This window comes from Drosophila bipectinata, chromosome 3R (assembly GCF_030179905.1).
Source record: "Drosophila bipectinata strain 14024-0381.07 chromosome 3R, DbipHiC1v2, whole genome shotgun sequence".
NCBI classification, from domain to species: domain Eukaryota; kingdom Metazoa; phylum Arthropoda; class Insecta; order Diptera; family Drosophilidae; genus Drosophila; species Drosophila bipectinata.
Genome location: NC_091739.1, coordinates 10541404 through 10566120, shown reverse-complemented (window position 1 = coordinate 10566120; position 24717 = coordinate 10541404). Strand labels below are relative to the sequence as shown.

The 24717-nt window shown below is 44.1% G+C and overlaps 4 protein-coding genes across 9 annotated transcripts; 3 read left to right on the top strand and 1 right to left on the bottom strand.

The window, feature by feature from the left end:
• The first annotated feature begins 483 nt into the window (after positions 1 to 483).
• Osi24 (Protein) lies at positions 484 to 8190 on the top strand. Of its 3 annotated transcripts, none has more exons than XM_017248432.3 (6): positions 484 to 765; positions 5907 to 6653; positions 6712 to 6825; positions 6885 to 7046; positions 7119 to 7569; positions 7779 to 8190. In XM_017248432.3, the coding sequence occupies exons 2-6, from the start codon at positions 5975 to 5977 to the stop codon at positions 7987 to 7989; spliced, it is 1617 nt and encodes a 538-aa protein (XP_017103921.2). In that variant the 5' UTR covers positions 484 to 765; positions 5907 to 5974; the 3' UTR covers positions 7990 to 8190. The 3 variants fall into 3 exon arrangements, with proteins under 3 accessions (XP_017103921.2, XP_017103920.2, XP_070137846.1); XM_017248431.3 differs by having other exon boundaries at positions 484 to 979; XM_070281745.1 differs by lacking the exon at positions 484 to 765 and adding an exon at positions 5455 to 5474.
• A 1863-nt stretch (positions 8191 to 10053) lies between these two features.
• On the top strand, positions 10054 to 13529 carry Osi2 (DUF1676 domain-containing protein Osi2). Its single transcript, XM_017248430.2, has 5 exons — positions 10054 to 10159; positions 11754 to 12106; positions 12265 to 12411; positions 12562 to 12701; positions 12890 to 13529. Exons 2-5 carry the CDS (start codon positions 11763 to 11765, stop codon positions 13414 to 13416), a joined length of 1158 nt encoding a protein of 385 aa, XP_017103919.2. The 5' UTR covers positions 10054 to 10159; positions 11754 to 11762; the 3' UTR covers positions 13417 to 13529.
• Positions 13530 to 16164: 2635 nt separating this feature from the next.
• Positions 16165 to 18267, top strand: Osi3 (Osiris 3). Of its 3 annotated transcripts, none has more exons than XM_017247371.3 (3): positions 16165 to 16487; positions 16993 to 17168; positions 17307 to 18266. In XM_017247371.3, exons 1-3 carry the CDS (start codon positions 16398 to 16400, stop codon positions 17911 to 17913), a joined length of 873 nt encoding a protein of 290 aa, XP_017102860.1. In that variant the 5' UTR covers positions 16165 to 16397; the 3' UTR covers positions 17914 to 18266. The 3 variants fall into 3 exon arrangements, with proteins under 3 accessions (XP_017102860.1, XP_070137446.1, XP_017102863.1); XM_070281345.1 differs by lacking the exon at positions 16165 to 16487 and adding an exon at positions 16599 to 16753 and having other exon boundaries at positions 17307 to 18267; XM_017247374.3 differs by lacking the exon at positions 16165 to 16487 and adding an exon at positions 16807 to 16861 and having other exon boundaries at positions 17307 to 18267.
• A 311-nt stretch (positions 18268 to 18578) lies between these two features.
• On the bottom strand, positions 18579 to 21088 carry Osi4 (Osiris 4). Of its 2 annotated transcripts, none has more exons than XM_017247437.2 (4): positions 20617 to 21088; positions 19693 to 20005; positions 19303 to 19616; positions 18579 to 18672 (listed from the first exon to the last, which is right to left on the bottom strand). In XM_017247437.2, exons 1-4 carry the CDS (start codon positions 21086 to 21088, stop codon positions 18605 to 18607), a joined length of 1167 nt encoding a protein of 388 aa, XP_017102926.2. In that variant the 3' UTR covers positions 18579 to 18604. The 2 variants fall into 2 exon arrangements, with proteins under 2 accessions (XP_017102926.2, XP_017102927.2); XM_017247438.2 differs by having other exon boundaries at positions 19309 to 19616.
• Positions 21089 to 24717: the final 3629 nt, after the last annotated feature.

The following is a 24717-nucleotide window of genomic DNA, read 5'->3' as shown; positions in this document are numbered from 1 at the left end:
ATGTAAGTTTAAATTGTTTTGACCTATTTAAGGGATTGATTATTTGTGAAATTGCCTAAGAAATTTTAAAAATGCTTTATTGCTTACGAATATTAGCTGTGGAATCTAATTAAATTGTATCTTTGATTTCATAAGACAACAAAATTCTGAACACTCTTTATTCTCCCTTAATCTTTTTTTAAGAATTAAAATATTCAATTACCAAATGATATTAAAAATTCAATTATAAATTGCATGTCTAGAGTTTCCTGTGCAGTTGTCGACTTTGTCACTCTTGTTTTCTCCGTCTGGTGGAAATGGCTTTGGCTCAGCTCCCGCCTCAATGTCATGGTAACTACCTTGGCCAACTGGCTTGCTCTTAGCCGCTCTCCGCAACGTAAGGTGCTCGTACGTAAGCACTTACGTGAAACGAGGCACTCCAACTCAAAGCCAAACTGGTTGATCGCACCCGCCGCTTGGCTTTCGCCGGCAGTCCAAATCTACGCGAGCTGAGCGATAGACGCAGACGCGCGAGAAAGCCAGGAAAGACACAACAACTGGTTCGACGGCGGCTTCCAGTGCACCCATCGATTAAAGTAACTGCCAAAATATAGCCAATCATTGGCGTGTGCTGCCCCAATTGAAATCGGTGGCCATTCTTCGCGGATGCAGTGTGTTCAGTGGATCAAAGTGCAGTTAGAGTGAAACGAAAACGATCTGTGATTAGCGGAGAACGCAGCAACGGCACCAGCCGCCACAATTGCATTGACAAAGGAAGTGGGCAAAGTGAGTGAACGGGTTTCGGCCAGCATTTTCACCTGGCCAAAACAACGGTGCGGCGGTGAATGCAATTCCGATTTCGAAACACACAGAAACCAAACGAAACGAAAGTCGCGCGAAGAAAGTTCTCCGCGAATGCAGAAACTAAATTACCAGAAAATTGAATGAAACAAAACTCCTAAAGGATTTACGCTCGTCTCCGGTGTGCAAGTGTGCAAAGGTAAATTGAGTTGTAATTGATGGACCACAGCGAGGGCCATCATCAATCACTGGGAAAAGCAAGATGCTCAATAGTTTCATCCACGAGCTTTAATTCAGACAATTAATGAGTTATTGCCAGCGAATGAGGAAAGGTATCCGACCTGCGACGAAGCAAAAGAAACCGATTGTTAACATTTCACTGTCGACACTGTTGTTGTGGCTGCTTAAAGCCATTCATTTGGTTGTTGAACAGTATTTGTATCAGTGTATCTCAGCTTCTGGCTCTGTGTGGCCGCTAAGTTAATAGGAAAGCTCAGACGCTCTGGAGCTCCGTAATTAATTGTCGAGCGGTGTTACATAAGCCAAACAGCTGGCCTACCCCAACTGGCCGAAAGGGAATCGCTTTGAATCGTCTTCGTGGGCAATCGAAGCGTCGCCAAATGTTTAACGATACTTTCTTTTTTCGGCTCACAGTCCGTAAAAATGCGTCGAAGAAAGCCTCTTCGTTTCAGTCGATCAACTGCAAAATTATGAAAATAATACCAGCGGGGGAGTAAACGAATGACACATGAAAATATCTATTTCAAGAGGGCCCTAATGTAGATAGAAAATAATAGTGCTAATAATATTAAGTATACGCATATAATTATCTGACCTGATATATATACAAGAAGTTCCCGTAATCAGGTATTTTTTGCGCCTATACTGACATTGTAGTAATCCCGATCTTGTTTTTCCCTTGAAACTATCATTTCGCTTTTTAAATGCATCACAAACCACATATTAATTTCCAGTGAGCCGTGGAATTGTGGTTAGTGGTGCAGTTAAGTGAAATGCGAATGGGTTGGCAGTTGGGAAATGAAAGATGCAAGATGGGGAGCACATCCTCGTGAGTTTTGATGTGGCACTGCCAAGTCGCAAGCAATCTGCCCGACTCGCACTTTCATTTTGCCAGCTTTTAAATCCCGTTTGCAGACGTTGAAGAAGCAACTTTCTTGTCGAGAGCACTCTTATCATCCGACAGCGGCAGATGCAGGCTCAGACACAGATACATTTAGAGATACGGATGGAGATGCAGATGCAGATGCAAACACGGCCTTTTTCATATTTTCCATATGCAAGAGCTGCCAGTTGACATTCTTCCGAGATGCTCATGTCAAAATGGTTTCACGGCCACTTGAATTCAGTTCGGAGGGAAGTGTGAATTTAATTCCATTTTATGAAAGCACCGATTGCATCACTTTCCGTATGCCAGTGATTTTAATTTGGGTTTACAGCACCGACTTAATGACATAAATGCCCACAGACTTTCTAAAGCACCGCGAAATAACAGCCAAATAGCCGGGCCAAAAGCAAAGCAAACAGCTGGCGGTTCAGGTGCTGGCCACGCATGTAAATCACTTTATTTCGGGAGAGTGTTAGCCAGTTCAAGGGGGACAACGCCCCGAAAAACAATCAGAGCCTAATGGGCGCTCCAACATTCCGCCAAAATTGGCAGCTAATTGGCGAAAACAGCACACAATTAGACGCAACCCGGCGAGATTAGATTGCATTGCTGGCCATTTTGGGGAATCAGCCAAAATCGAAAGTCCTCCCAGAGTCGATTAAAGCCGAAACCATTCCAAAAAGGTCTGAGTCAAGTTCCTCACGTAGATGCCATTATTATGCTTTCGAGAGTGAGAGCAGTTAAGTCGAGAAATCGGCATGTTAAAGCCATTTAGGATTTGCCACAAATATTTATTGTGGGTCGATGAATGGCCTCTTCAAGCTGCCTTCCAAACATTAAAGAGTGAGGAAGGTCCTGGACAAACAGCACACATGAAATCAATACATCGGAAAGATGTTTATTGCCGTTGCCTTGTCTGGAAAACAGATGAGGGTTAATGCCGACTTAAGATCCACCCATTTCAGTGATTGCAAGTTATAAAAATTTGACAGGTTGCTTGAAAATTTATTAGTTATATACATATATACTATATATACGTATATAGTTTGCTCTTGAGACTTCTTCCACTTGAGACATAGGACTGAGCCCTCTCATTGTTTACAAATGGAAGTAGTTGACATTAAGTTTGTAATGATGTTCTGTTTGTCTTAACATTTAATTATTCCAGTCTGGTAATAAAGTTCATTCCAAGCAAAGTAGAATAAAGCTTGACATAAAATTATGAACTGCCGGACCAGCTGACCTTTGACACTGTACTTCATGTTATTATTCCGTCCTGCCACAATAGCAGAAAACATGTTTGGGTGAATGCACCTGCCACCCGGCCGCAACAGATGGTCAACTGGGTGGTGGTTTGTCCATCTCTTGGCCGAGTTGTTCTTGGCTAACGGTTATGTCACTAACAGTTCCCAGGCTGCCATCAAAGCGCGCGTTTACGAGCGCTGGCGACCGTTAGTAATAGACGTTTGTCAACCGGCCACCATCCGAAACTGGTTAAGAGCCATTGTCTAACTTTTGTACTTTGTGGCTTCGCAGTTTCCCAGACGAGCGTGTCGTAAACGATGATTGTCAGCTTATTAGCCGCATTACCCCTGAACCCGAGAGCTCCTGAAACCCAAGTAGGTGCTAATGGAAATCCAGAGCACACACAGACCCGCCCGAGACATCAGTTTGCATTAGATCAAAGGAGCGTGGACGTCATAGATGGGGCCAAACTTTTGTGACTTAATTGAGAAACTTCGTTTCGGATGAGCGCCGCTGTAGAAAACAGAAAACTGAACAGAACAGAAAAGTACAGAACACTGGGGAACAGACAGCATACACATAGAATAATATGGTAAAAGCAGGGAGGCAGAAATCTGATTAAACGCTGCCTCTGCGAAAAGTTGCCTCAACTATATCAGGGCGGAATATTAGAGCATGAAGGTAGACCGAGCAAAAACTATAGCTGAATCTCACTTGCGTGGAGCCCGTGGGGAAGCTGAGGCCGAGGAGGACGCCGTTGAAGGGTTTCAACTAATTGTAATGTTAAAAACTAATTTGCATTTGGTGCCATATTCATGACCCCGCAACCCTGTGCACTCTTTGAATAATTGATGCAGTGTATGTGTTGGTTCAACCTTCGGGGAGAGCATTAGGCTTAAATCGCCGGGCTGTAGATTTTAATGAAATATTTAGACAGTCCCATTGCGGCAGCAGCACAAAGAAATAATAGGCACCGATGTTAAAAAATTTAAGAAAAGAGCAAATGATAAATGAAGCTCCCTAATGGCCGGGCAATGATCTTTATGTTTCCATTAGGGGGTGGCATTATTAGCTTACTGTCTACCCAAATCCCCGGTGCATCTTGATGCATAAACAAAGCAATTTGAGTGAAGCTGCGGAGTGCGCTTTTTGAATAACAATCAACCGCCGCACGTCTTGGAAAATTTTCTTATATTCCCAGCAGTTAAGACAACAATTTTCAATCAGTCAGCTTCAGACAGCAGCTCAAGTTTTTATCGATTGGGCTGGATTTATGAGCTCATGATGGGCGCGAGCCTTGTCTATGGATTGGAAAGCCAATTTACAAATGGGGCTAGAATATGGGGCTAGAAATATTTAATGGGTCGAAAAACGAGAACAATTAACCTCTCCTTCATGATATACCGTTCTGTACTTTGCTTTTAATTTCCCTTCGACTTTAAGCTCATTATTTTGGCATCACTCCATACAACGAATACCTGCATCTGAAACGCTTGAGCTTCGCTCCTTGAATGGCAGCTGAAAGGCGGAGCAATAAAGCATGCCCCGCAGGATGCTCAAGTGTGGGTCGAATCCGTCGATTTTTCAGAACAAAAACATTAGAGCGGCGCGGAGATTAATTAAGATAAAGCACCCGCCAACATGCATTTTTCAATTAAGCGTACAATCGCTTGAACGCTAAACAAAACAAACAATGAAATGGCAAACAAGAAGCCCGCTGATTCGCTTTGTACAAAGCAATTTTCGAGTGCAGTTGGCGGTTTTGCACCAACACACTCGGTTCTGTAATAGTTGGCAAGGCATTCGACTGAGCACTGCTCCCAAAAGCGAAAGTGAAAATGCAACACGAAACTAACGTGATCTGGGCGTTGAGTCTGAAGTCTGCACTGAGGGGTCTGGGCGTAGTACCGACCGACGCATCTGAAACGCCTGGGATGTGTAAACACAAACAAAACTGTGTACATTTTCACTTTTCCCCGGCGAAAAAGCTCTGGAGCTGAAGCTGGAGCCCGTGAATGGAATAAAGCGTTTGGCGTGTCAGAAAAAGCAAGTGCGACGAATGGCAGAGGCAAATAAAAAGTTGGCGACGTGCTTTGTGTGCTGAGGAGAGGCTGCGACTGTTTTACATTTTATTTATTTTTTCTGGTTTCCAAAAGGGAGGTGGAGGTGGCCCTCGGCACGAGCCCTCCAGTTGAGATGCCCGCCAACTGGGTAGCAGCAAATCATTCACATTACCCGGCCTGATTAGCGTCGGGCTTTAAAACAAACGAAATTATTTCAAGTGCACTTGGAAAAATAAGCCGAAAATTCACGCTTCAAATGAGTAAGCCCTACTTATGTTGGGAATATATAATTGTCGGAAACTGGCAAATTATGTTTAGGGAGGTCTAACTTTGAGGCCATGGGCTTCAAATACTAGACATAAGGGCTTTAAACTATGACATCTAATTGATTTTTGGCGTGTATAAATGAAGTGTTTTCGAGTGAAAGCTCCTTTTTATGTAAATTGGTTTCATTATTTTTTTTATCAAGATTTTTAACCACCAGTTGGCATTTTTGGTGCACCTTTTCTTTCGATTGTACCTTTATCCTTTGAAGGACGCACGTAATGCGCTTATCATTCTGTTTGAGAATTTTTTCGGTTGCCCGTCACGTTCCATAACGTTATTTATTCGTGGGATTGGGGAATTGGCCACATTTCCGTGGAATCGAACAAAGGAAGACCCCTTTTCAATGTCGTAATTATTCATTACAGCGTACCGAACTACAACGAATCGGAATTGGGAACTGGGGAATGCAAGTGCAGCTTCAAGGCGCAGGATAATGAAAATGCGGAGCCAGGACATCGCCGGGACGAAATTAAAAGCAAACAGCCACAGAAAGCGTCGATGCAGCACGCTCCTCGTGGGAATTATGTTGCTCTTTAAAGTGGGAATGATTGCATCCGAGACCCCGGAGATTAAGGATGCTTACAGCCAACCCCTCACGACGATGGGGGGTCAGCCTCGTAACGATGACAACACTTTTCGACCCATCCTGCCCATCGACATTAGTCCGGAGTTCATTTCCCGCAATGTCTTCACCAAGTCGGGCCAGTACCGGGTCTTCCAGCCTGCGGAAACAGAGAGTGATCTCCGCCTGACGGTGGCCATGAGGCGCCGCAACTTTAAGCATTCCTCAGAGCCAACTGCCAAAGAAGAACCCAAGAGCTCAAAAGTCACTGAATTCAAGGAGGTCAAAAACGAGGTGAGCAATTCCACAGCCTCACTCGACGCCGAGCTGAAGGGCCTTGAGGATCTGCTGGTGGAGTATGTGGAGCAGTTCTTCAGCCAGGGGAAGTACGAGCCAACTCCGGGCTTGGTTTTGGCCTTGCAAAAGAATCACTCGAGTCCACAAAATCCGGAAAGTGCCAGACGCTCCGCACGTAGCCTTTTGGAAGACACCAACGTCGAGTTGAATATCCCAAGAGCCTTTGGCAGCGCACGTTTGCTGTTCTTCAGTGGTACGTAGAAGATGTGAGATTTAATTCAACACAATAAACTTATAAGCAATTTCTGCAGGCTTAAAGAAAGTAATGTGGCCCATCTACATGGGATTACAGGTGCTGAAGAGTGTGCTCCTGGCCATGTTTTTGCCCACTATCATAGGCAGCGTCAGTCGGCTGATTGGAAAAGGTAGATATTATAAATCAATGTTGAATGCTGACCTTCATTTAAATCCCCACCTCGGCTAGGCATCACATCCGGTTCCGCTGGCTCGGTGCCATTGTTCATCCGCCCCATGGAACCGCCGCAGGAACTAGACTTCCGGGACAACAGCATGAACTTTGATGACGACAGCAAGTTTTCCTTGGCAGACGACGGCAAAACACAACCTGGCTATGAATACAATGCAGGTGGGACATAAATATATATAATTTATGATTATTTTATACTTCTTATATTTATGTTCTTGGTTCCTTTAACAGAGGCATCCCAGCAGCAGGCCCAGTATGCTCAGGTGAACGGAAATTCGCTGAATCAGGCGACGCTGTCACGTTACGGGGGCCAGCAGATGATGCAGGATACATATCTCAGTGCCCTGCAAAGTATTGGGGCAGCATCCTTTAAAAATTCCCAGAGTCTCTCGGGATCTTCCAGCTCTTTAGGAGGTGGTGGAGCACCAGGAATGACAAAGAAGCCCGCTCCGGCTGTGATGAACACCTTCCAGAGTTTTCAGAAAGTGCCCAGTTCCTCGCTTCTCCTCTCCAACTATGATCCTTTCTATAGCCCGCTCCTGTCGCGACTGGATTCCGTGTTCGCCCAGCTGAAGCTCAATCCGGAGAACGAGGCCTGTCGGGAAAAACTCATCTGTTTGATGTACGCCAACCCCGCTAAATATGCTCCATACAGCAACCTTGTGTCCGCGCAACTGAGCAGGTGAGTCCATCAACGACCAAAAAGTATGCTACTAAAAGAATAATAAAATGGAAGTCAGAGTTTCGCATATTTATTTAAGTGTGTTGTGATATGAATATCATATAATTTTTATTATATTTTCATCCCTTCAAGTCTGGTTTCTTTGGTCTAATAAAATAAAATCTGAAACACATCAACAAAAGCTAACATGTTATCCAATCTATTTACAGAGAACTCAATGAACTGCGCAAACCGACCTCCGACAACCCGGACATCCTGCGCTTCTTCAAGTACATGAGGGCGGCAAAGGACGGCCAGGATGGAGTCGACTGCGACCAGTCCTTTGCCAAGTGCACGGAGCTAAAGGACTTCGAGAACCCGGCCATGCTGTCCACCTACAACGACATCAACAAACTGGTCCAAGCACGAAAATTGGCGTAGGGGTGCCCAGGAGAGTTGCGGGATCAGGGAGTAGATTGAGGGTCTTGAGGTTGTGAGGTGACAGCCAGCAAAGTTCGCGGGAGTCACGTCAAAAGTCCGTAGACTAGCTGTCTGTCTGTTGTGTCCTGCTCGGGAATGGGAGCTGTAATTATGCAAATTGTACTTTAGATAGCCTAGCCATATATACATGTCTATATATACTATACAAACAAGTTCGTTAGACGCTCCACCGGCGGCAGCTGTCAGCGGAGGGTTGGGTTTGGGTTTTTTCAAGGGGGCTTCATTATTATGTTGTAAATAGAAAAGTTTTTGGTAGTTTAATTAGGGCAAGCAACAATTACAGGATGATGCTGTTATTTTTAGCCATTTAGATGAATTTCTTTAGGTATTTATTTTTAGCCTATGAATATGTTTAATTTTAACCAATTTATGTTTAATAATTTATTCTGTTGTTGTTATCCAAGTAGTCAGCGAGCGTTGTTCATTGTCATTGAATAATCAATAAAATTATATTGTACCACGAACCCAACTGTCTTTATCCTTTACACATTATTCTTCCTGAGAAGCAGAATCCTTTAATTTCTTGTCCTTGGTCTCGACTTTCGGTTGGCGACACGCTTAGAAGCTCAAGTTACACAGCTTGTGACACACCTTCCCAGTGTGATTTCAAATATTTGCATTTCAAGGAAACCGTATAAGATAATGCAAGGACTAAATTAAAAGCAAACACCTATTATTATATTTTGCAAGCCGTTTACTAATTAAGTTGCACCTCTGGCAAGAATAATTTAATTAAAACCAAAGTGCGTTTATTTACGCATTATAAATGAATTTGTTAGACTTTGTTTGTATTTGGAAATGAATTTCAACTTTATTATTTGGTGATTGCTCATTCAAAGGCCCATTCTGATAGCACAATATATAATTTCCATTAATCTTAATCATGCATTAAATCAATCACGTCCAGCTTTTTCATAAATTATTAACATCTTTATTAAATGTTTGATTCTATTAACCGATTGGCAAGTTAATTGATTTAGGTGCAGATTTCCAATCAATTTGTTAAAAATATTTCAATTTTTTTTAATTTCCGTTTTTTTGTACTGAAAATATGCAGTTGATTCACATTAAACGAGTGTTATTGCTGTTCAAAGCCCTTAAAGCCAATCCAGGCAGATGATTCAATTACTGGCATGGTAGGATTGCGAATGGTAAACCAGACGCGACCCCGGCCCGGCTGGACCACGCCCACTTGGCCTGAAATCTCACAGCCCACAACTGAAATAGGGAAACAATTTCGCCCCAGGGTCCTCTGTTGTGGCCCCTTCGTTAGTTTGGTAAATTGTGCCAGTCTGGCGTTGGAAAAGCCCGCAGAAATGTTTCCCATTGCTTTGATTTTTGTGGCATCTGGCTTGTGGATTTTCCCCCAGTTGCAGCAACACCACTTGCCACTTGCCACAGAAATCCGAACGGTGTGCGAAACCTAATGCATGCAATTGCCCAGTTTGTTCACATTTTGCCATGACTTTAGCCAAAAGAGTGTGGCAGCTGCCTCGTGGGCGTTTCCGCAAACCAGTTCGCAGTAAAAGTAATAAGTGTCTGTGAGGCAAGAGGCCAAAACTTACATAATACCCTTCGGGCTGTGACGTACGTTTTCCCGGAATGACTCACTCACTTATCCAGCGGTGTTGTCTCTTTAAATCAAACTCGAATTAAAGCCAAGGCCTCGACGTGCGCCACAATAATTTTGGGATTTTCTCAAGGCACACGAACGACCGAAAGACCCACTGTCTGAGTGATCGCCTAGCCGGACGTACAGGTCGTTGTCTCTCGCCCACAGTTATAGCCAAGTTAACACCCGATCGGTGGTCGGTGGCGGATCGGCAGATCGAAGCCACAACCTACCGCAATTGCGAGCGTGTTGAGATCTCTGCTCTCGACCATCATCATTATTGTTGTGGGCCAAAAGCGACGACAGCCATTGTGTGCTGACTGTTTTATGTTTCGTGCGTTGTTGACTTCTCCTCTCGCCACTTCTCGAATTTCATATAAAATGTTTGCCGGCCAGCAGCCAAGGCACAGTCGCTGTTGAGCCAGCAGAAAGGCAGATCCGCTCGAAAGGATACCCAAAGTAAAAACCACATCAAGCATTTATAGGAAACAGCAAAAGGTAAACAGCGGAAAAAACCGAAAGCCCAAAAAAAAACCCAAATAAAACAACCAAGTGAAGTGAAGTGAAATGAACTGCGAGAAATTGTGTAATAAGCAAATGAAATGGATGTGGGGAAGACTTTGCCATAATATTGCCATTTTTAACGACCGTACAGTTGTGGCCGGGAACAAATCGACTCAACATGATGAACATGGAAAGTCGTAAAAAAAAGTTCTCCGAAAATAATTTAATGTTGTATCTGTTAATCTTAATGAATACATCAATGGATGCGATAATTAAGTCGGGTTCAAGGCTGTCTGTTTATGTTGACTCCCTAACGAGCCATCATTTCCATACATCATCATGGCCCTTTCGTAACAGCGACCATCGCCAGTCAACATTTCATTGACCTTCAATGGCGAATGCAAATTGGAATGAAAACAAAAGCAAACAAACACGACACAGTGACCACCACTTGCGTCCGCTTTCGAAATCCCATTTGGAGACCGTTGACTGCGCAAAATGTTCGCCATGAATCACTAATAGATTCGATTATTCATAAATCATCCATTCCCGTGTTATTTCGGGCACCATAAATTTGAGGACATTTATTTGTCTGCTTTTGGGCGCACAACTTGTGTTTGCCATAAACTTTCTACTTTCCCGCCATACACCAGTTTTCATTGCATACTGGGCGGCGCTTGAAAAACTTTTGCAATACTTTTGTCCAGTTCTTGTTCAATGGACATTGAACTTCCATGAAGCGGCCACGAATTTGGTCCAAACCACAAGCGGATTGCCAAACAATTGGCAAGCTAATGAGTCCGAATCAGGGTTTGGCCCAAATAGGAGCGAATAGAGGGTAAAAACCACTGGGCGAAAGACTCCCTCGAGCATAACGAACCAAACTATAGGGACAACCACGCATTTCCTTATAAGATATGAACTAGCTTTAATATTTTCCTTAAATATAAATGGTTATTTCGGCATATTTAATATAGAAAAGGCTTCGGATCCAATCCCCTTCCCCACTGTCCATTTATCAAGCACGCCCTATTGCATTTTTGGTGACGACCTTTTTAAAGCACATTAGGCCCGCTGTTTATGCTCTTAAGCTCCGGCACGAGATTCAATTACGTGCCTTTTTGCCGCCTCATTGCTGCCAAAGGGTTAAGCAAACCGGTCCGCCTGCATTTCACTTTGCTCACGAATCCAGCTTCTTGGCGTCTTTTATCTGGAGTTTTCGGCTGCAGAAAGCTCGCCCCGAGAAATTTGAGCAAACTTGGGCTAACAGTAAACACCAAACTGTTAAGAGCGCTACGTGCGGCTTTAAAGTTGGCCTGAAAGCGAGAGTTATTACGTGTGAGCGGCTAATTGCGCAGCCCGGCCATCGATGCCACCTGAAGAGAAGTGTGTCAGTTGCGAGCGCAGAGTCGATCCGTTAGGCCAATGAGCAGATAATGGCCCAATCGTAAAAGTTGCCAAAAAAGAGTTGTCTATAAACGTATAAACACATATATGCTTTTTACATTGCGCGAGGTTGGAATAATCTAGAGACAGAGAAAACTGTGCCATCGGACGTGTTTTAAGCCACTTCTTTTCCTGCTTTTAGCTTTTAGCCATGGCAATGAGAGCGCTTGTCTTACTGGCCGTTTTGACTTTGGTGGCCGGCGAAGGTCTCCGTCTGCCCGACCAGCAGTCGTCCAACAACGTCCAGCAGGTTTATGCGCCGCAGCCGCAGATCCAGCAGATTCCCCCGCCCCAACAGCAGCAACAGCAACAGCAGCCTGGAGTGGGCGAGGAGCGTGGTCGGTCCTCCATCCTGAGCATCTTCGGTCTGGGCAACGACAATGATCCTTACCTGTCAAGGACTAACAGCAACTGCCTGGGCGGCGATCTCTCCGAGTGCTTCAAGACCCAGGCCCTCAACACCTTCGATGAGATTTTCTACAGGGACTCGTACAAGTAAGAATACGTCTTTAACTTTTAATTTTTTGAGCTTAACTTAATTTTATAAACGCTTTATTAATGTTGTTCATTAATATTTCCACCTTGTGCCTTGCATTTTCATAAAAAGGACAACTGTAGAGTGACATTAATGAAATAATCCTGTCCATTTCCAGGCTCTCTGACTTTGCCCGAGTGGTGCGCCTGCCGGAAACCCAGCAGCGGTCCCTGCTCCAGGAGCCTTTCGAGTACTCCGAGGAGCCGCGTGGCGAAGACGATGACTGGAATCAGCTGGTGAAATATGCCCTGCGCCGGGCCGAACGGTAAGCTGTCACAATTAACCAAATGACCGCGGCTCGTGCCGGATGCAAATTAATTTGGGTCCCCCAGCTTATGCATAAAATATGAGATTTTTATGAAAATGTAAATGTCCGTTTTTGACACGTTTCTTGTATGTTTTGTTCTCCCTGCAGCTTCATCAAGTCCACGGCTCTGGAGGTTGAGTGGCCCGAGGAGCTGACCGAGGCTGGTCGTTACGAGGCCCGGTTCATTGGAAACGACATCGATGGTGAATTGGACGGTTTCGATAATGACCAGCGTGCTGGACATTTCTGTGAGTACCCTGTCTATTTTTACAAAGTTTCCAGGAAGCTAATAATATATTCGGAAAAGTTTAAGAAAGTAAATTGTAGCAAGACCATGAAAAATGTTTCGACTATAGAAGAATCTATTTTTATTTATCCTAAATATTTAAGTATTATTTTGACTAAATTGAATTTTTATTTTTATTTCCATTTACAGCCCGCAAGAAGCTGAAGAAGATGATCATTCCCCTGCTGTTGGTGCTGAAGATTTTCAAGCTGAAGCTGCTGCTCTTCCTGCCCTTCATCCTGGGTATTGCTGGTCTGAAGAAGATCCTTGGCCTGGCTGCCATTATCCTGCCTGGACTGTTTGCCTACTTCAAGCTTTGCCGCCCGCCAGGTGGCGTTGGAGGAGCCTTCGGCGGCGGATTGTCCGGACTCTTCGGAAGCAAGAACACCTTCCCCCAGTACAATCCCCAGGGCGTGGGCGCTGCCACCTACTACCATCATCATGAGCACTACGAGGGCGGTCATGGCGGTGCAGGCCCCTTCTACCGCCAGGAGCCTAGCTTTGCCAAGCCCTACACCGACTACTACAGCAAGAGCTACCAGGGCGAGCAAGTGCCACAGCAGCAGGTCGCCGGCAACTCAGTAAGCTTCGGAGATCCCCAGGAGGCTGCTTACAACGGCTACTACGGACGCAACTCGGGCAAGGACATTGCTGCAGAGCCCCAGAAGACGAAGTAAACATAGGGGCGTTGTCCATAACTATTTTGTTATTTATTTGGCCCTCGGCCTTGTTGCATTCCTATAAGAATATTTATTCCTTTAATTGTAAATAAAACAAGCTCAAATTGAAAGTCAATTATGTTTGTTCTACGGAGAAATGGGAGTGGCCGCCGGCCAGAAAAAGACACAGACGAAGAGGAGGTGAGGTGGCCATTTCCAATTAATGGCAAAAATTTCACTTCAAAATGTTTTCCAAATTCTGCACTCGCTCTGCTTTTACTCACTCGGAGCTGCTACAAATAAAATGCAGCTTTTAATTAAGGCAATGAAATGCCGAGGCGAGAAACTGGGAAAAAGTGGACTAGCGTGTTTGCTTGATTTTGCTTTTTCCACACGAGGGTCTCCTCAAAGTTCCCAGAAATGCTAATAAATAAAATTAAAAGTTAAACGTTCAATTAAATTTGATCCAAAAGTTGCTCAAGGTTTTCGCCAGCCTCTTATTGATTTAATTTGGGTTGGAATTGAGGAAATCAAATTTAAATACACGTGCCTAGGGCTTGGCCTTGTTTCCAAAAGGTATTTACTTTCATGGCAAATATTTGGCAAAAATGTTTCCTTTTTGCCAAAAATGAAATATTTATTTAATTTATTAACATGTTATTCAGGTACATTTAAATATTTTCGAAAGGGAAAAAGGAAATAAACATTTCTGGTTATTGTATTGTTTATTCAAATGGTATACTCTTACTAATGGAACTCCCCAGATTGGCTTGGCCAACTTCAAAGTCAATGCCAAAAGAGTGATATGGGAGGCTTAGTGGCTTAGTAGCCTGTGTCTGGCGTTGTCAACACCGTCGGAGGAGTCGACCGGCCTGGACCACATTTTCCGAAAGAAAGCGCACCAGCCACTACTAGTGTTGGGCTTCAGGCGGCTTGCTTGAGATTGAGAAATTGTTATGACTTTGACGGGAGCCAGTTAACCAGCCAAGTAGTACACTGAAAAAAATCGTATATCGTGAAACCTCCTGATCTAAGACTGAATCAAAAAAACTTTCTTAAAAAATGTTCTTTTTGTTTAAGAATGAAGAAATAATTAAATAACGAAACTATTCTAGTCCCTAAATAATAGTGAGAACCAAGACCTACAAACGGTGTAATTGTATAATTCTTTGGTACCATACCTAAAAATTTATATATTTTATTAAAAGAAATTATGTCTTTTTTAGTGTAGCGGTTGCCAGGGCGGACGCAATTAGATTTTGGTGTGGTTTGATTTGGCAGCTGCATTGGTGGAATCGGAGGAGAAGAGGCGCCGCGGATCACAACGGTTTATGGACAGATCTCCTAGCGGTTTTTTTGCGATCACCTGCACACACATACTACCCACCACACACACCTGTAATCCCCATTATACCACTTTCGTGGCCTGGCGTCCCACTTTTGTCGCTCAGTGTCCAGCCGGCTAGCCTACTTCCAGTTCTTTGGAAATTCGAAATTCGAACAGCCATTGCGGCTGGCCTCCAATTTTCGGTGTGTGTAATAACTTTTGGTCTTGGCGGGGAAATTGATTGAATTTCCCCGGTAAATGGCCAGCGGACGTGCAACCTGTTGGGCCGTCACGCCCCAAGAGAGGCGTTTCGGATCCGTAATAAATGCAATAAATTACACTTGCTCTTAATCTGTTCCGGCTGAAAGCAAAAGCCCCGGGACCCGCAAAAGGTAACCCGCTACAAGCCACCATGGTGAATGCAACTTGCCTCGCCGCAACACATCGCGTGTGGCAGAATGAAATTGGCTGGGATGAAAGGGCGTTCCCTTGGCTGTGGGAAAAAGAACACCAGTTTTCACAGCCCCACCGCAGCTGATATCATCAATGGAGCGTTGTCAGCGGGGTTTCCGAAAATGTATTACATATCGCCCAAGAACTTTGAGAAGGGGTAAAAGTTAAGCTTCTCCATAAATGCACATATGAGTTGGTTTTGGAAGTTATTATCAAATTAGAACAAAGGTTTCAGGCTCTAAATTATCAAAAAAGGTTATAGCATTTAAGTTTGAGCTAAAGTTTTTAGTTTTTGATGTGAACATATCTTCAATATTTATGTAAAATTTTAATTTTTCGAGAATACCCCCCTGTTTTCTAGTTTTTTTATGGAATGGAAATTAATTGGAGTAAGTAGAAAAAGCCATCTAGTTTGCATGCGTGTTGTCAATAGCAGTCTACCATGCCAGTTTCCCTACCGATGGCCACTTTTCTATCATCTCTTACTTTTCTCCGCCAGAGTCTGGGAGTGTGTGGGAAAATTGGCCTCTTTGCTGTTGGGAATTAGGTCTGTTGTTTACTTTCAGCTGGCTTTTGTTATTGTTGACGACCCACGCTGCCAAACAAAACAAAGACACGCTACAGGAGAATCAACAGAAGCATATACACGAGTATAAACAAGCCCATGGGTAGAACGGTGGCACTATGGCACGATGGTGGCAAGTTCGAAGACAAGGCCATAAAACAACAGCTTCCAAGGAGGCGACCAGCTAGTAGAATTTCCTGAAACTGGCCAAACGAGTGGTGCCGCTAGTAGGTTGTCTTTTCGGGACCAGTTGTTCCAGGGTGCTGCAGAAAAATCAACTTGAATTGCCTGCAAAAACAACCGCCGACTGCGCGGCCAACGTCGACGACGGCAGAGGCCTGTATTGTGTTTGCTGCGCTTTTGGCCGCTTTTCATATAAAATCGAAATCACTGGCGGAAAATTCGCATTAGGTTTTCTATCAAGACGACGATGTCAACAGCAGGAGCGTAGCATTCAAGCAGAGCGAAGACGCGGGCGTTTGTGAGAGTGTGTGTGTTCAAGTGCCGCAAGGATAAGGCCAGGATATACCAAATATAAATGTGACATTGCTCTAGTGACACCAAAACAAGTTCTTTTGAATAAATAGACAAAGGAGACCAAGCTCCAAGAACTGACAAAGCAACGGCCGAAATAAAAGAACATAAAAATCAACTATGCAAGCGTTTAAGGTCTTCTCGCTTCTGGCGTTCTTCCTCGTCTTTGTTTCCGCCCGCGGCAGCAAGCTACGGGATGGCCCCATAACGGTAAGCAAAAGTCCGAGCTGGAAAAAGTTTGCGATAGCACGGGCATTAATTGCCACCGACAAGGATACGGTCTTTGGCCCACGGACAGAACCTAGTGACCTTTCTCCTAAATGTCCGAATTTATTGTTTTATCCGAAAGTTCATCTTCAATGCTGTCAGAGGAAGTTCTCAAGGATTAGATAGCAAGGAAAAGGGATTGTTTACCTCATTTTCTTTTAACAGCGATTATCCTTCTTATCTAGCTCAGGGCAATTTCTTTACACTGGGTAAACACCTTTAAATTTTGACAGGAATTTCATTAATACCATAATTGCATTTTAAAATGTAGAATCCAATGTGTGTGAAATAAACTTTGCAATTTGTAGCTCAAGGAAGTAATTACTTGGAAATAGTTATTTACGACTTATAAATTCAAGGAACATAGCATACAGTGCCAAATATTAGCTGCTTAATAAGAGAGCATGGTTTAATCACTAAGCTAAAAATATTACTCACCATTCTTCAGATAAGTGACGACGAACGAAGAAATATCGAGGACTTCCTGTTGGCCAAATTAAAACAGAACTGCAGACAGGAGGATGATAGAGCCTGTAGGATGATTAAGATGTCGATTGTTATGAATCACCTGTGGTTGAATACCCGCCTTGACCTCGGCGACCGTGTCAAGGTCACAGAGAACTGGTAGGTAACCATTAACCAATTTATGATCAAAAATTAAAACAAATGTATAAATAAATGCAAAGAATATCTACATTGTTAGAATTCATTACATAATATTAAATAACTGTCTTAAATTTGTCCCAAAAATTCCTTCCGCAGGAACATCTCTATGGTACCCGATGAGCCGGAGGTAAACCAGCTCTTGGCCCGTTCCCTGGGCTCCGACGAGGAAACCTTCGCCCTGCTGATGGCCAACAAGCTGTGGAAGTTCATCCGGTCCCGGTCGCTGCGCTACAAGTTCTCGGAGAACGCCGACTTTGTGATGAACAGCGACCCCGAGGGTGCCCTTAATGTGGGCGTGTCTGTGAAGCCGCTGGAGGCGTTGCAGGAAGGCCGTGGCAAGATGAAGAACATGGGGCCCGTGCTGATGATGATGGCGGCCAAGACGGGCATGGTGGGGGCGCTCCTGCTGAAAGGACTCTTCCTGCTGGCTGGCAAGGCGCTGATCGTGTCAAAGATCGCCCTGCTCCTGGCGGTAATAATCTCGCTGAAGAAGCTGCTGTCCAGCAAGAAGACTATCGTGGAGGTGCCGTCGCACCACGACAGCTACAGCTCCGGCTGGTCGAGGGCCTTCGACGGATTCGTGGAGGGGCTGGTTGATGTGCCCGCCGACGTCCTCGCCAAGGAGCTGCAACACCAGCAGCAGCAGGAACAGGCCCAAAACCTGGCCTACAGCGGCCAGCAGCCGGGAAAAGTGGCGCAATAAACTTGATTCGACCTGTTATGTATGTCATTAGATCAGGAATGAACTAAATTGGGTTTTCCCCTAACAATTTCCTTCTGGCTTGGGGCTCTCACACTTTTTTATCGCTCTTTTAGGATCTCTAGCTGCAGCCACTTTCTCTACTTTCTTTCCTTTTCTCACTTACTCTTCTTCTCTCTCTCTCTCTCTCTCTCTCTCTCTCTCTCTCTCTCTTTCTTAGTATCTTAGGTCTTTAGTTTTCTACTTACTCACTTTCACTTTTCCATTTTCACATCTTAGCTCTTTGTCTCATTTGTAATTTATTTATTCATAAACGTACTCTTACACTTAATTTATTTATTTATTATTAACTATAATATTGCATAAATAAAAAGCAAATTTAATTTCTGAACAACTTTCTGCTCAATTCTTTAATTTTTTTTCACTTTTTGTAGCATTTTGTTTGCTAATTACAGAGACATTGAACTAGACTAAATGTGTGCGCTAGGTTTTACTAAAATAAGAACAATTCAATAAATAATAACAATAAGTTAGCTCATCTGGTTGAGCGCAGCCTGAAGCACTCGATTCCAATTCCGATTCCGATGTCCGGTGTCCCAAATCCGATATCCGATACTCGGTGTCCTTATGGCAGGAGGTGGACCTCCTACTACCCACGGGGTCTTTGGTAGCTGCTAATTGGCTAATCGTCGCCTCAGGAGCGGAAGTACGGCATGTGGGGTTGCACGTAGTTATATATCAGAGGACGCCGAGCTGGGGTTGCTGCAACACGAGATTCATGGTCAATTATTCGTGTCGTTTATCACATTTGGTGTATTTTGATTGGGGATTTGATGCGTTTAATAGGAGTGCCCAGGATGAATGCATACTGAGGGTAGGTAACTACATAGCCCTTTCATGGATTTATAAAATTCACACTCATTACGAATTCTTTCAGCAGAAAAGTATGCTATAGAAATGCTTCAATTATGCTATAAAATTGGTAAGTAGCCATAAAGATTTATTTAAAGATCATCTACCCTGTTGTTTATTCCTAATGACCCTGAGTTTGTATAAATGTTACCCCCTCTTAACTCCTAAGTTAGCTAGAGACCAGTCTTATCCTTTCTAGGTGACAAATATTTGTGCTTTGGCTTAGTGATGGCTGCAACGTGCCACAGACCGAAAACCCACACCACAAGAGTGCGTGCCAGGAGGCAAATCAAAGGCATAAATACTCTGCTCAGTCATCGTCCTCATAGTCCTCTTCAATGGCACCCTCGGACGCCGCTGCCGCCACCGCCAGCACGTTCAGGGAGTTCAACCTGGCCCGGGACAAGTGGGGGTAGGATGGGTGGGATTTGGGTAGTCTGGGTGCCCTATCTGAAAGATCAAGAATGCTGTGTCACTTACACTTACTCTTCGCTATCCAGGAATCCTCACGCTTGATCTTGTGACTTAATCCCCCGAGACCGCCTAGGGCGGCCAGGGCCGCCGTGTTGTTGCTGCCGTCGGAGGCCACTTGGGAAGAGTGCAGGTGGCTCTCGGCGCTCAGGCTCTCCAGGGCCGGATGACTAGGGTGTCCGGGCAATTGGCCGCCACCCGCCATGGCCAGGTGGTGCAGCGATGCGGGATACATTTCGGGTGACATTTCTGCGCCGTGCAGAGGATAGTCCATGCCGTAGGGCATCATGTACGGAGTCTGTTCTGGGAACTGGTACATCATTCTGTATACAAAGGACACAATAAAAAAAACAATGTATTAAGTGAAGTACTTAGCTATGATTTACTTAATTTACTCACTTCTCGCTGGCGTTGTCCATGAGTTTCTTAATCAACACAATGGCCGCCACCACAAAGGCTATTTTAGACAGAATCAAGGCCTTCAGGGTGAGCAGGCCCACTGCCTTTGCCGCCACCATCGTCCAGCCAAAGGTCGTAGCTGCCAAGTACATGGGTATGAACATCTGGAACTGTTTCTTATCCTGGTGCTGGTGGCGCCGCCGCCCGCCAAGAATTCCGCCTCCTCCTCCATTGTCGCCTCCACCACCGCCGCCGCCTCCTAGAAGACCGCCTCCTCCACCGAGTCCGCCTCCGCCATTGCCCTGCAGGCGACCTATAGTTGAATTTAGAAAACAAGACACGTTTTAAGGTTTTATGCCTCTAATGACAATGGTGCGTATACGCAATAGTGTGACACAGGCCGGGATTTGTTCGTCCCGCCTCTTTCGTGTTATGCTATGTTATGATTGATGCGCCACTGCCACGTATATCGAACGACAGATTAAACAAGGATAAATATTGGCAGTTTGGGTTCGACAAAGTCATTGATATGCATCATGTAAGAGATAGAAATGGGGGAAGACTTAAGCGGAAGTGTACACTTTAACTTAAGAACTTCGGGGAAACAAATTAGAGATTTTACAATAACAAAAGACTTCGTCACTCAATTATTAGTGAGTTTACAGCAAAATTATTATATTAAATGGGTCTGTCTATTCATATTCTTATTTTTTTGGCATTCAGGAATAATTTCCGTAGCAATAGTTACTAGTTACTCTATACAAGATGTCCTTATAACTTCGTTTTTTAAGTGTAGTTCAATCAAGACTTTGAGATATGCCAATAGAATTCCAAGCAGGAGCAGCTGGCTTAGAGCTGGGGACAGGATTAAATGCCTACCATCCTGATGTAGAACACATGTTCTTTTCTAATAGGGAACATTACCTGTTCCGCTGGAGGCCTTTTTGAGCAGGGCCACTTCGATGTACTCGCTATCGTCCTCTGCCCGCTGGACACTGAAGACCATAGGCCCCACGGGCACCCGAATAGCGTTCCCCGTGACAAAGTCCATGAAGCTGGTAAGCCCACGGCCTGTGCCCCATTTGTGCTTCAGCTTGGGGTCCACCTCGGGCAGCTTGACCAGATCAAAGAGGCCCAACTTGATGGTCTCTCCCCTACGGTAGGAGGCCATGATTCCGTGGGCCACTCCATAGAGGCAACTGGCATTATTGGCGCACTTCCAGCTCAGTTTGTCCAGCAGGTCCGTGTTTTCCACGCTGGCCGCAGGATTAGGTGATGGCTTGGATTCGGGATCCGATTCTAGGGTGTTGGCCCCACTGCGCTTGTGTATAGCCCCCGCACTAAGGTGGAGACTCAAGGCCAACAGCAGGCAGCTGGCAACTAGATGCTTTGGCATTTTAAATCCTCGTTAGTTGTGGCTCGTTCTGTTTTTGTTTTCTGTTTTTGTTTTAGGAACAACACTGCAGCACAACAACACTGGACAACACTTTCAAAAAGGACGAGAGCGCGGCGTATCCTTTACATGGATGCAATTGAACGCGATTCGATGGCTGCTGATGCAGCGCCTTGTGGAGACTAATTACCAGCCGTTGCATGCAACTCAGTTTTATTGGAGCAGCAACGCTAGCCGCGGCAGCATCCAACATTGGCTGCGTGTAGCACTAGCGCCTGCTGCAGCACCACCACCACCAACGCCACCACTAATAGCAAAAACAATAACATTGCCCAGTTTCTGCCACAGTTTGGATTTCAGTCAACCAGCCAGAGTGACGGCCATCGCTCAGCGGGCAGGCTTCGGTATCGAAGCACAGAGCACCGGAGCATCACGTCACTCACAGCACAGTGGTTCTTCCATATCAATGATTTTTATTTATTGCATTCAGTTAAGAGTAAAAAATGTTTTTATGAAATAAAATCAGAAGATATTAGAAAGTGAGATCAGGAGGATAAAATAAGAAGATGCTTTTCTTAAACATATTATTTGAAAGGTAAAGGTTCTCAAAGGATAAAGGATTTAGGGGAACATTTATCTCTCCTTTTAATATCTCACTAAATGAGGGTAATTCTAAGTAAAACACAATCAGTATTAATAAAATTTCAATTGATTTAAATTTAAAATTATCTTAAAGCCCATCCAAACTTGCCTCACTGTCAAACGCAAGCTCTGCAGCATACAATTATCAAGTTCATTTTGCTTTTAGCCTATTCCAAAAGATTCAAAGGGCGATTTAATTAGCAGTCATTTGATTAGCCACATGACATTAGGACCGAACCTGGTCGTATGCAAAGGTAGGCGGCCTATTCACACGACTCTTGGCCAGGGATGGGATTATGACCATGAAAATTGCAATGGAAATGGCAATGGCACTGACAGAATGGCCAAGTGGCCGTGGTAGTGACTGCAACGGCGCCCGCGGCATGTGGCCATTGTACTAATGCGGCTAATTTACTGCTCATTAATTTGCCCGCAATTTGAAGAAAACAATTTTCGCAGGCAAAAGTAAAAGCAAAGTAAGGCAAAGCACATACTAAGCGCGAGCTGGGGTACAATTAAGCAGACAACCTGGCGGGAGGTGGGTGGAAAATAGGGGCTAAGGCCTAACATGTGGCCACGCCTCGCCGCCTGTTCACAATAAATAAATAAATAATAAAAGAAAAGTGAAACGAACTATTAGCTCTCGTTTTTCATAAATCGCCAGCTCAGTTACATTCTGTTGAGCAGGCGAATGGATGGTGGATGGGGGATTGAGTGGTCGGGAGGAGGCTCTGAATGCAGCCAATAAAAACACTTTTCGTCGGTGCATGATGAGCGGGACTAATAAATATTCACTTTTCCAGCCAGCCGCCAGTTAAGCCAACTATCTGAGCACGCAGGTGGGAGCGGTAATTGTGGCAAATTTCGAGCCAGCGGCAATCAGACCTCGACCGTTCTTTTGCAGTGGCACCGATTCCAAGTGGCCATTCTGCGATCCAGTTGGCGCTCCCGATGTAATCTGCTACCGTAATGACTGTTATCTGGAGGATGGCCGCGGCATTCGCAACTTGACACCATCGGACAGTGGTCAATGCCACAAAAGCGCAAGTAATGCGAGGCGGTTCGCCAAGAAAGCCAACAATGTAACCGCATTGAAAGGAAAGTGGTGACGCGGCCCGAAAGTGGTAATCCGATGCCATCCGATCCTATTCAATCCACCAATCCAACAGTCCACCCATCCATCTGCGCCCCAGTTTGCTTTTGGTCTTTGGCCTACGTATGCCACCAAAGTTTAATGATCCTTGACTGCAACCGGATCCGGAGTCCGGACTGGGTGGAGTCCGAAAAGGCTGCTGGCGGCGACCTTGCCTTAATTGGCTTTGATTTCAATATTTTCGATGCACTTACCTAAGCGAAACTAAAAGTGGACGACATAAATTAAATTATATCGCTCATTGGTCAAAGGCTTTTTACTTTTGGCTGGCTTTCAAAAATGTATCGAACTTTATCAAGTCGAAAGTTCTCGCAGAACACAATAAAGCAGGGCGTGAACGGGGCTTTGCTTTCAATTTAAATCAAATCAAGAAGTTCGACAAGTGCAGACCGTAACTTTAGCATCCGAAAACTTCTTGCTGAGCAGCCTCCAATTGTGTGGATGCTTGTTTGCACTTACAAACTTTGTCTGCAAACAAAAGGAAGTATCAATGTCCTGGAGAGCTTACGAAAGGATGCTACACAATGCTACACTAAAAATGAATAATTTTAAACTAGAAATCGATTTTCAGAACCAATACAACTTTACACCTCAAATGTCAATAATAAAATGTTAAAATATTAATATAATCCATTTATATAATAACAAACCTCTCGTATTTAAACTAAAAGAAAAATCCTAAAAATTCATTCCCATCTAGTTTATGTTTTTCAAAGTGTAGAAACTGCATTGCATGTTGACTTCAAATGAAATTCAAGTTTTTAAAAAGCGAAATTGTTGCAGGCTTAGAGAAATGAACAAGGACTCTCATTTAGAGCTCTTAGACAAGACAAAGTTTGGCTTAATTCCCTGAGATGGCTCTTACCAAACCGTTCACCTGGATGTAATCCCACCCGACCCGGACAGTGTGTGTCGTCAGATAGTCTTAAGCTGGATTTAAAACACTCATCACACCGTGACCACCGGACTTGTCAAAGCTGACAGCAAAATTGACTCTTTGGCAGTCAATCAAAACGGAATGGTCGCGAGTCATGCGATAAATGTAAGTCGCCTGGAAACCGGCGCAATTAAATCCATTCCGAAAAGTTTTATTTACTGCAAGAAAATATAATAATATTATTTATTTGCCGCAAATTACGTGGCCTATGGACCAGCTTAGTGCTCCGGTTATTTGGTTTGTTTAATGTTGATTTTGTGGCGGCTTTTGGTTTGTTTTTTTCCTCCGACTGCCTTATTTTCACCGGCACGAATTTCGCTCGCGTTTTAATCGCACCGCATTGCACCTTGTTTATTTTCTTAACTTGTTTTTTTCTTCACTTGGTCAATCGATTGCCTGAGCCCAGCGATTCGTTTAATTTATTTTAATCTAATTGTTTTATAATTAAAACATATTTCTGTTTGATTTCACCAGTGCGTGTCATAAGCAAAAAAGCATGTGGTTTTTGGTCTTAGTCTCGGTTCGAGTTGCTTTTGCCAATTACCGTAGCCACAGGGCGCTTTAATTAGTAGCCACATTCTATGGTTGAACATTTTCTGCCCACAAAACACCGAAGGATGTCGACTCTGTGAGTTTATGCATTTAAAACTGTGGTCTTTTATGAAGGAATTGCATATTTTATGGCTGGTCTCGAGGTAAATAATTTGTGGCATCTTTTTAGGCTTAGAGCTTAATAGTGAAGCCTCGAGAAAGTAAACTGAGTCTCAGATATTTTTCGTTTAAAAATATTTATGTTGAAAACTATCTACGCGACAAAACGCTTTAAGAAGTATAACCATCCATCAAAAGAATATTATTATATATTATGCATATTTCGATATTTATTGGCAAGTTCTTAAA